An 11839-nucleotide genomic window follows, 5' to 3' on the forward strand; every position below is an offset into this window, starting at 1 on the left:
AAGACCTTGAAGTACACACTGTAGGGGTAATTACTGAAGGGTTTAAACACTTGCCTGAGCCTGAGCGTCCCTTCACTAGGCTGAGATAGAAGACAATAGTTGGTACAAGTGGTATACAAGAAGAATATTTTAATCAAGCATTACAAGAAATTGATCAGCTTACCTTACAATCTTAAAACTTAAGCTTGAGAATTACTTATTTACTTTAATAAACAAACCGAGCCAAACCTTAAAACGAGTCTGAACCTTTGACCTTTAAACAAAACCAAAACCCAACCACAAACACTATTTTTTTTTTAAATCTACTATGATCACAACAAATGACCACTCCCTGCATGGTTAAACGTGCAAATTAGATTTTATTTGAAAAGGATACACAACCATCAAACAGAGTCCTTTTCACAGCAATCTCTTTCCGGCTCAAATGCAAATGAATCAAACAATATACCTCACTTTTTTCTCAAATACATCAAACATCAACTGGTTCTCTAGCCATTTCTTACCAAAGCAAACATTAGTAGAAACAAAGATCAACTAAATTGATTGGCAAAATACTCAAATCAGAAAAACATTATCCAATGCCCACTCACGGGAAAAAAAAAAACCAAATATTTATGTATTCATTTGCCATTTTTCCTTGTGTGTGACTTTGAAAACAAGAATAATACCTAGAAAGCCTTCAAATATTTATCAACTTCATCAGATATATAGGTTACTGGAAACAGAACCCTGTTAAAAGAACCATTGAAAGAGCCTTCGATTCTCCTAGCACACACTTTGAGCCTTCTGTAATAGAAGCCCAGTCTCAAGTAAGCCATATTCAGGATCATCCTTCCACACAAACTGTCGCTGAAAGATGTGATGCAATCCTCGTACATCAACTCTATAGCAGCTTTCCATCTGCTCAAAAAATCCCACGCCAGCGGTTCAAGATCAGTGGCTGAAGGGTTCTCTGCACTGGAGCTTGATTCTTCGGCTGACAAAATAATATGCATATAAGGCACTTGTATTATCTATGATGAATGACATGGTCATATAACAAGTTGGTTTAGCTAAACTTACAGCCTCGTGAAGTAACAAATTTGATTAGATCGTTGAAATGCTCAAGCAGCATTTCTTCCTGCATTTATTTATCAATATGGTCAAAATTTGTTCGCTGATCCATGTATTTCAAAAGCCCACATTACTACTATCAAGCTAGCGGCATCAAGCATAAAATTCATGAACATAAAGCATTTTGCACTAAATGGTGCAAACACTTACGACAAATATGGGTATGTTGCTCTTTAGCAGATGCCAAAAGTGTACCATTGTACTTCCACCTCCAGTACCTGATTTCTGTAACAAGTTTCCAACAAACTTTAACAAAAGCAAAGGACAAAAGGTATGTACAGATTGAGAAAGGCGAGTCCTAACCATCAATACCGTAACCATCACATCATAGTTGTTTATCAGGAATGTGGTTTGCAACTTTGGCTTTGTGAAAGTTTTGGCAAGCTTATTGAGCAGGTCGTCAATTGCCATTTGTAATCTTTCAAAGTTCAGATCAAGCTGCAATGGTAGAAATCAAATAGAGAAATCATGATAAAGAGTTTAAACCAACTGAATCTATTTTAGTGACCGGTAACAAACTCAAAATGTAGGTAGTCTCTTCATATAATACCAGAGAAAAAAATAAAGATGAGCAATTGCACCCAACTACCTGACCATCTCCATATTCAACGTTGAGGTGGACAAGCGATGCTACAAATTCAGCATAGCGCCACATTACATAGTGAGGATGGACATCATCTTCCCATAATGTCCTTACGTTGGCATTTCGTAGACTGTTGAGATGCATATCAAGTACCAATTTCAAACGAGACCACAAAGAAATATTGACCTGTCAATTTTTAATTAAGTAAAGTTCAAGGGAGATAGATGCAAAGGCAAATTATGTTGTGAAAACAACAAGAGGCATCAAAACTCATCAAAAAAGATGAATAATCATAAAGCCAAATAATTTTTTAAAAATAACTTATTGAATAAGTAACCAAAAAAAGAAAGAAAATGGTGATATGCTACAACTAAGAACTTCCCAAGTCATTTCATAAGTCAAATGTGTCACACCTTGTCGAGGTATGAATCCAAGCATGGAATTTTCCGCTTGAACATGACCATCTGTGCACAAAAATTGAAATTTTTATCACATCCATATTGTGCAGATCATATTCAGCAAAAATGAAGTCGTGGCCTTTGATTCCTTAACTTAAGCTTATAGGCTTGCATGACATATATCAGACATATTCCTGATAAAGTATTGCCCAACGCAAAAAGAAACTGACTAACCTGATGCTGATCAACTATGCGTATCATAAGCATCAAACCAAGGGCATCATAACAATTTGGAAGTACCACATTGAAATGTTCATCAAGAACAGCAAAGGGTCCTGAAAGAAAATAAAGAACCATCAAGGTTATTTTCTTGTTCCACAATCCGCAATACGCTTTTATACACAATTAACTTTAATACGAAGGACTTATAAGAGGCTGGCTATATAAATTTCCATGTAAAGCCCTTATAAGGCTGGAGAACATCCTAGAAATAAATGAGCGCTAGATACCAGCAAAGATTTCATAGAATATAGATTCTTCACCAAAGAAATCACCACAAAAAAGATATCTGTAGTGCAGCAAAGAAAAATTGTTAGCCGAGCACTCAAAGGCCTCTTCAATAGAATTCACGAACAAAATGAATCATTACTCAGAAGCAGCGGTATCCATCAGAAGCTTGTGCAGACTCCTAAACAAAACTTCATATGGATATCTTTCAGAATTCACTTCAGCTGTATGCAGGATCAATGCCGGCTGATCAATTTCCTAACAACATAAAATAAAATTTAAGAAATTCACATGGTCATATGACATAAAATTGCCTGATGTTCAACTATACTTGCGGTTATGAGAATATGAGCATCAAGACAATCATAGTGAACAAATGGGCACAGTAACTACTTGAGAGGGCCATGTAACAATGCATAACCAGCATGAAAAGATTGTGGAAGAGAACATCCTGAAATCAATCATTAAATAAGGCCCATGGATTGATTAACTAATTCCCTTCTTCCCCCCAAATAAAAACCTGGACATAGTTGCGTCTAGCCCATCCTTACAAATTCTGAACTTAGGCATGCCTTTAATGCACTCAAATTCTAGAAATGAGGACACAAAGACAGCAAAGGGAAATGTTCATTCTACTGCCTTGTGGGAAGACTAGCAAGCTTTGCTCTTGTAAGGAAAAATAAAATTTTTAAAGTGCAAGAAACATTTATACACATTATGCATATTCATAACTCTGAATCAAAATAATAAAATGTACCAAAAGTTTGAAAATAAATCTTTATCAGAGTCTACATAGAAAAAGACCTTTAGAATATTAATCCTATCACCCAATGCAAAAACAGCTGAACCATTCCTCAAAGATTCTCTTCTTCCTAAGGAAAGTCTTGTGCTCTTGGTCTCAACTCCAATCAAATCACTTGATGTTGCTATATCCAGCTGTAATTTCCCCATTGCTTGTATGTATGCGCGAAAATGAGCACTTAAAATCTGGTGTGAAAAAGAAGGAAAGTTGAAAGTGACAAAAAGATGTGCTACTATAAACGACATGACAAAGCAAGAACAATTTCATTTTAAAGTTTAGTTGTAGAAGTATCTAGTTTCAAAATACCGTAGAACTTGAAACGAACTTTGCAAAAATAGAGGGTTTTGTAGAAAAGCACACATGATGAAGATAATATAGATACTAAACAAAATAAAGTTGACCAAACTAACTGGGCCAATGTTTGATGATTATGCCCAAGTTTATCACTTCCCATCATTTATTTATAAAGGAAGAATGTAACAGAGTTTCAAGAACATTTACCTTGTTCATTGTATCAATATATGTTGCCTTAACCTCATTATATATCTCCATACCATGTTCTTTAAGAAAAATAATCAAGCACCTGGTGCATAAAAAAGATTTAATACATAAAAAAATTCTTGTAAAAAGAGATGGCAGTAAACCAGCTGCAACTATTATATTGCCAACATGACAATAATAAGGAAAGGACAAACATTAGGCATTGAGTTAGTATCCAACATCAAAGTGATCAGCAAAAAAATTGGGCAAGGTTCCTGGTTTACAAACACAGCCATGTACTTTAAGAAAAGTATATTGGATGCATGTAGCTATGCTATAACTACTCAAGAAAATATCCTGGCATATCAAATAACTAAGGCACATCACATTTCTGATGAACTGATGGTCCATCTTTACAGAATTGCTTTGTTGTTATAAAATAAAATGTTACAACTATGAGACAAGAGGAGGAATCAGGAAATATATGCAGGAAATACTGTAAAATCTCATATCTGGTGCAGCATGGATTCTATTTCTTAAAATATAAACATATATCAATAAGATCACCAGAAGCTTATCAGGAAAGACATACATATTTTGATAATACCTAGGCAAAACCAGATGCGCAACATTGGATTACATTCAAATTAAATCAACACTATACAAAAGATAAATCAAACCAGATATGGAATGAAATCAATATAAGGGAAAGAAATCTTACCTATACTTAAGAAGAATATTGTCCTGTGGGATCTGGATGCTTGTTTTTAACTTTCTCAGGGCATGTATTTTTTGTGCAATGAATTCAAATACCTTTCAAAAGAAAGTTTCACTATTAGTGGTTTTGAAAGTCGAGAAAAATTTATAATCATAACTAATCACATGCCAATTGTGTCGTTTGTGAAATATTCCAAGTAGACACACCACAAAAATATACCGAATGGAAAAAAAAATGGAACAGAATTACAAGCTTGGATATTATGCAACAAGAATCAATAAAACACACAAAATTTCCCAAATCTGATTTTGACTCAAGAAGTAAGACTTGCTCAAATTATATACATTTCAGAGCACCTGTTACCTCCATTAATTACGCACATCATTGGTGCAAGAGAGTTCTATTGGTGACTAATGAGTGCCCAAATGTTCATTTGGCAGCCAAACAAATTATCATTTCAAATAAATTCCAATCAAATCAAACATTGAACTTGAAGGTATTTCACACCCAATAACTTACCAAAAATAACTTTATTTAATTCGATGTTCCTCACACTGATTTAGAACAGACAGCCGTCCAATATTATCCTCAAACAGAATAGAAAAAGGTCAAGAACAAGAAGCCCTTATCAAAATGTTTCTAACAACTAGCAAAAAAGACTGATATGTCCTCTGGATCACAGAAACTGAATTTATTCCACCGCATAGGATAAATATTGAGTAACTTAATTCCCAAAAATCGTGGTGCAACTTTGTGATAGAAACCAAACATATTATCTAGTCCCTGTTCTACCCAAGAGCATAAGTTAGACAAGAGATCAATGCTTATATATGTAGATTACCTTGATATATGCTAGTCATTTTACTTAGGTTACAAATAAACCAAATATACCAATTAATCAAACTCTAATAGCAGGCTAGGTGCAAACCAAATAGATTATTCAGACCCTATTTAACCAAAAAAAGCTTAAGCTAATATATGATGAGAGACCCATAATTATCTGCTCAAATCTATATTACCAAATTAACTGATGTGGACTAATCAAATTTGAACACTGAATCATCACATAATACATGTGCAAAATAAACATATATATATCAGAAATTGTTCTTGACTGACTATAAAATCAGTTCTGAGATTCTGATAGTCAAAAAATAAATTAATTTGCTGTTTCAACATAGCGAACTTAGATTCAACTAAAATAAACAAATAAATAAATAAATAAATAAGCTGGCATGTTCAACAAATATATATCCTAATCATCTTGAATGGGGTTGAAGAATTGACCATTATTAATTTATTGAAAATTCCTTACATGATCCATAATTAGTGCAGTAAAAAAATCTTTTTATAGTTAGATTCCAATCTGGGATCAACTTAACATGTTGATTCTTGAACTGACTTCTTACCATACCACAAATTAAAAATAATAAAATCAAATCAAAGAGTACCCATTGAAACATCAAAGTAAAAAGTTAACACTGAAGTATATACCCTTTGATCATATGCACAAGTACAAAGATGAAATTTGCAGATGTTATAAGTTCAAAATCTAAAAGTTGCCACATCATAAATCCTATTGGCAAATGAAAATAAGAATGAAAACGATACACGAGCATTATTTCATCTAGTTCACAACCTTTGAGACTGCCTTTTGACGAAGCCTTTCCAGTTCTGGCTGAACAACTTTTAGAGCTTTTGATGTTGTAACCATGGAATCAACTTCAGCAAATTTCAACTTTTTGCTTAGTGACTCTAGAGTCTTTAAGTACTCTTCATTGACCTGGAAAACACAGTTAGTAAATAGCTAAAGCAAAGTGTTTTTGCCTATAGGGCAATTAAAACAGTAATGCATTGACCCCATTTCAGAAGAGCAAAACATCAAGTTTAAATTCTCCTTAAAAGAAAGAATGCCAGCTAGCTAATCTCATTACATTATAGGAATTCATTCAAAACGCTCACTAATTGTCATGACTTCTTATCAACCAGCTAAAACTGCCTGCTTATGTTCGACTTTCTATAGGCAGCATAAGACAAATGCCGAAAGATGTAACTCATGATCAAGTTGACAGCAGAAAGCTATTTCTTGAAAAATTGATTATAACAAATATAGCATATTCGAAATATATCAAGTAAAGCAAATATTTTATTACAAAAATAATTAATAATCTCAATGTGCTCTTTTCCCAAGATATGCTACCTCACAACTTAACATTCACAAATAGAAATTACCAATGAGAATGAAAAGCAAAATAAATATGGTCGGGAGGATTTTAAAAACACATTTCAGAATTCAGACAAGCATAGTGCTCTTCCTGGTAAATAAATGTATTCATGAGGAACACATAAATCTCTGATCAAATTGAATATGGAGGGGATGATGAGAATACTTCTCCATCAACAATTATATCAACCATTCCTGGTGGAACAATAATGTCTTCAACAAATTTTGTCAATTTTGATTCTGCAGCCTGTGGAACAATTTATCATAAAGAACAAAACAAGAACATACAAAAGGAAGGGTATGTCAAAAATGTAAAAGTCAAATGATCGGCATACCGGGGAAAAGAACGATCACCAAGAAATATAGAGCAGTTGACTAATTCAAACTAGCTATGCAATTATTTTCTTTGGGATAGTTGTGTGGACCAACTGGTCAGCCATTACTTTTAGAATAAGAATAATATCAATCATCGCATTAACCAATCACAATATAGAAAATGGATGTGAACAGTAACATATATCTTGCATTACATATGATGAGGATGAGAATTTTAATTTGCAATTATCTAATAAACTTGTCAACAAAATGTGTTCAGGATGTGACCTAAAAAATTGCTGATCAAAGATGCATGCCCCAAACTTCACTTGTTTGCACAAACTTAAATAGAGGAAGCCATTTTTAAAAAAAGTTAAAAGAAGCAAATGAAGTAAAGAAATAACAAACCAAGTTAAAAGAAGTAGCAGTGTATATCCATGGAGATCAATTAACAATAAGTGTGACATGGGAAAAAGGGCAACCATACATAGGAGTTAGTTGACCAACAGAATTGTCATGCGACTCATGCCTAATTATTGACACACCAAACTCATTATTTTAAGTTCTCTATTTTGCCGAAGCCTAGAAGCAAACTGACATGAGAAATTGCTTTTGGCACTGGAGCATCATCTTTAAGATTTACCAATAGGGAGAAATAAGTTATAATAAAAAATTGTATGCAGCAGGGATCTTATGTATTACAAATCTTCATAAATCACAGCATTGTGAGGCATAAACATTAAAATATAAATATATATATATATATATTATTAAAGAGACCTAAAAATCTATTAATAGCCTGCTTTTGACTTTAGGTGTGGATTTCTAATACGGTTTTCTAATATATAAAAAAATTCCATTATTGACCTCTAACAGTAAGACAACATTAAACGTCTGATTGATAGTTCAGTCCATAACTTCCAGTTTTTCAATTTCAGACCCATGCCCATTGAAATCTCTTGAAGGCTTTTTATCACGGAGCTTATGGAACCAATCTCAACCTACCATACAAGACTTTGATTATAACAAAACTCAACGAAGGATAAGGTTTTCATACCAAAACACTAAATGATGGTACTAACAAAATAAATTTAGCATTGAACCAAAACAGGAAATGAAGTTCCTTCTTGGCAACAATAAATAGGTGTTGAAGAATGAGCTTCAAAACGCAGGCAATATTCTAATCCTAATAGACAACAAATATATAACCACTTAAGAAAGAAAATTTATGTAATCTAGATTCATGATAAGGAGGTGCATGCACACTAGTGACTAGAAAACATTCAGTAGTAAACTGGTGTTAAAAAAACTTACGTCTAACCCAGTAGTTTGCCACCAGTCGGTCACTGTGTAACTAAAAGCATCATTAAAGATGATTTTTACCCAAAAAAGAAAAGCATCCTTACAGAAAAGTAAGATGTTCATTTTTAAATCCACCTAAATAAACAATATGCAATTACTGTTTGTAACACCATGGATCCAAAGATTGCAGAAACCAGCCAAAAGCAAATTCCTGAAATCCACTAAGAAGAGTCTCCATCTGTGACAGAATGCTATACAAGCACAGATTTGGCCATGCAGTAAGACTCAGTTATCACTGTCTTTGGCGTAACACTGCATTACTGAAAGAGAAGAAACTCCATAGAAAAACAGACACACACACACAGAACAACACATTCATGCACTGAGAAACTTCTAGGACAAATATATGACTGCATCATGATGCTCAGCATCTTTATCATTAAAGGAAAAAAAACAAAAGGACACCAACAATTAACAGTAGTTAATTCCTTCCAGAGTCTTTAACAATCTCCCTATGAAGTATTCTAACCTGAATGGCATCCAATTGAACCTGGCGAACATTGTTCTCCGCACCTTTGGTGTGCTCCCAAAGTTTTGTTCCTTTCGCAAGAATGTCAGACAATTTCTGCAACATGAATAGGGAATATAATAAGGTTTGAGAAGATGAACTTATTAAAAAATTTTATTGATAAAAAACTATTTAGTTAAACGGAATTGAAGGTGTTTCTATCACGAACAAGAAATCACAAAATATATAGTGGATAACTTTTTTCTTTAAATCATTTTGCAAGTGCTTCATTTGGGACTGAAAGCTGTGAGGAAACAAATTAAAGGTAAATAAACAAATATGGTTTTTCCTCAAATGTAAAATTAAAAGGCACCCTTATCTCAGCTGTTCCAGCCTTCAAACATATTAAAGTATTGAAATGGATAACTGGAATAGTATAATAAACAAGGTTGACTTCTTAGAGTAGCACTTGCTCAAATTCATAACAATTATAGAAGCACAGGATATTCCAAACTCCATACTCCACTTTAAATATAAACAGATGCCAAAAAAAGTTGTAACAGTGATAATAGAGAAATTGTAAACGTAAACACCAACCAGACAAATTTTGAAGCTACAAGCAAAAAATTTACTATCTAAACATTAAAGAATATATGTATAGACCATTTAACTGCAACACACAGCTCCATTATCCACAAACCAATAAATATTTGTTCAGATCTGATCTATCAAAGAACAAAGTTACCAAATATTAGGAAAAAAAAATGATATTTGGAAAAGAAAAAAGTTTGTGGGGGCTCCAAAAGATCAGTATCTGAGCTACTCACTTCATCATTTTTGCATTCTTCTAGTTCCTCTTGTAGCCCCTCTAGAGACACATAATCACTGAAACATTAACATTAGAGAAGCACAAGGATGCAAATCATGAGAAGGTAATATGTACACATCGAAATTTTTACATAAAAAAGTTTTTTTTTTTTAAAAGAAAAAATGAACGAAATCTAACTGTTAATTATTGTGCATCAACACAAGGAGAGGCTTTCGAATTTAATAATGCAAATCTTGCATAGACACAATAAGCAGAACACTGATGCACAGCTTAGAAAGGACATGAATGCATTTAATTGGGAAACGAGAAGCATTTTTCCTGCTGCTCAGAAAAGTAATATTAGCAATACCACTTAAATTTTTTATGCCAATGTCCAATGGCAAACTTACCTATCTGTTAAATGCTCACAGCATTTTTGAGAACACTGCAAATGCAATGCTAAAATAAACCTGATTACAAATCACAAATTGCATAGTCCAAAGCTATGTTTGCCCAAGTATTCAAATTTTGTGCCAATCATTCCAGTAAAGACAATAAAGATTGCAATGGTTGATTAAATTCAGTGTTGTAAAAACAAAACAGTGCTATTTGAAGGCAATCATAGAACAGTTGCATGAACCAATGCACTATTTTTATCTACTGAGCCTAGTCTCTTTAAGAGAATGCATAAAACCTTAAAAGAATTCAGGGAAAATAAGTGGTATGGCAATAGCGACAGTTAAGATTATAGACATCAGTCCTATCATCAAAAGGCTAGGAGTACCACAAAAGAACAGCGGTCATCAAATAAAGACTTCTTTTTGCCAACAGTGGGAAAAACACAGTAAGAGAAACTACCTCCTGCCATTCTCATCTAAAGCCAAATTCCCAACAAACATGCCTAGATCAAATGCTTGTTTCTGGTTACCTTGCATATCCAAAGTAGAGTCATCCTGCATTGAAATTTCATATGATTTCCAAAACACAATAGAGTATTCGTTAAACAAAAAATTATTAAATTGGCACAGATCAATAAAACTCACACGTCACATGGTCTATTGAGATCATATAAGTATATAAAACAGGAAAAAAAAAACTCAATTTATCAAATCTCAAGCTATCATAACTACTACAAAAACCAATGAAATCAAAAACTAAAGGGCATTGTACAAAAATAATGCAAAATCTTAGCTTGCCCATCTGTGGTCTTAAGATAACACTAATTCTAACGATTATACATATATATATATATATGTATGTATATGTATATATACAGAAAAAGGTTTCCTAGATAACCAAAAATTCTGGCTATTATCCTTTTGGGGATTTCACCAACATTCTTCACTATTAGCAACAGATCAAGCAAATTAAAAGCTTTGATGCTAATGCGGATCTCTGAGAAACTTAAAGCCCAACAAATCGAAAAAAATATGCATCAATCCTTATCAACTGTTCTAGATTTATTGGATCTAAAAATTCGCAGAGATCCTAAGAGAACTACAGAGATTAGCGATTCAACACCGAGAGATCTTATCAACAAAAGTAAAGAACAAGATTCAGAGACGAAGAAACCGGAGGGGCACTCGCTCACCATAAACGAAATTTGATCGATTCACACACACACACACACACACAGGGACAGAGAGAGAGACAGAGAGAGAGAGAGAGTGATAAAATGAAAAAAAACAACTGAATGCCTAACAACCAAAAGATAATTTTAAATTTAGATAATTTATATAATTTTAATATTCTATTATTATTATTATTATTATTATTATTACTCTATCAGTTCATTTTTATGTGTCACGGATCCAATCCATCTCCCTTTTTATCTATCATTTTTTTAAATCAAGAAGCATTTATTATTATCAAAATTACCCTTAACACTCTATTCAATTTTAAATTAGGGATAGTTTTGAAAAGTAACTAATTTTTTTATAAAATTTTGTGAAATAACTAAGTTTCTTGGTACGTAAGATTCGTAAAATTTGGTTAATCACGACAAATAAAAAAAACATAGAGTATTATTATTATTATTATTATTATTATTATTATTGTTAATAACTAAAATATAACCTAGT

The 11839-nt window shown here is 33.0% G+C and overlaps 1 protein-coding gene across 3 annotated transcripts; it reads right to left on the minus strand.

The window, feature by feature from the left end:
• Positions 1-518: 518 nt before the first annotated feature.
• Positions 519-11460, minus strand: LOC120272580 (vacuolar protein sorting-associated protein 52 A). 3 transcript variants are annotated; one of them, XM_039279440.1, is made up of 18 exons: positions 11350-11460; positions 10617-10711; positions 9778-9835; positions 8972-9067; positions 6992-7072; positions 6241-6384; positions 4605-4696; positions 3905-3986; positions 3406-3588; positions 2744-2859; positions 2604-2662; positions 2329-2429; positions 2110-2160; positions 1703-1882; positions 1417-1551; positions 1264-1338; positions 1063-1120; positions 519-976 (listed from the first exon to the last, which is right to left on the minus strand). In XM_039279440.1, exons 1-18 carry the CDS (start codon positions 11350-11352, stop codon positions 669-671), a joined length of 1917 nt encoding a protein of 638 aa, XP_039135374.1. In that variant the 5' UTR covers positions 11353-11460; the 3' UTR covers positions 519-668. The 3 variants fall into 3 exon arrangements, with proteins under 3 accessions (XP_039135374.1, XP_039135375.1, XP_039135376.1); XM_039279441.1 differs by lacking the exon at positions 11350-11460 and adding an exon at positions 11260-11343; XM_039279442.1 differs by lacking the exon at positions 6992-7072.
• Positions 11461-11839: the final 379 nt, after the last annotated feature.

The sequence above is a fragment of the Dioscorea cayenensis genome, chromosome 11 (genome assembly GCF_009730915.1).
Source record: "Dioscorea cayenensis subsp. rotundata cultivar TDr96_F1 chromosome 11, TDr96_F1_v2_PseudoChromosome.rev07_lg8_w22 25.fasta, whole genome shotgun sequence".
NCBI lineage: Eukaryota > Viridiplantae > Streptophyta > Magnoliopsida > Dioscoreales > Dioscoreaceae > Dioscorea > Dioscorea cayenensis.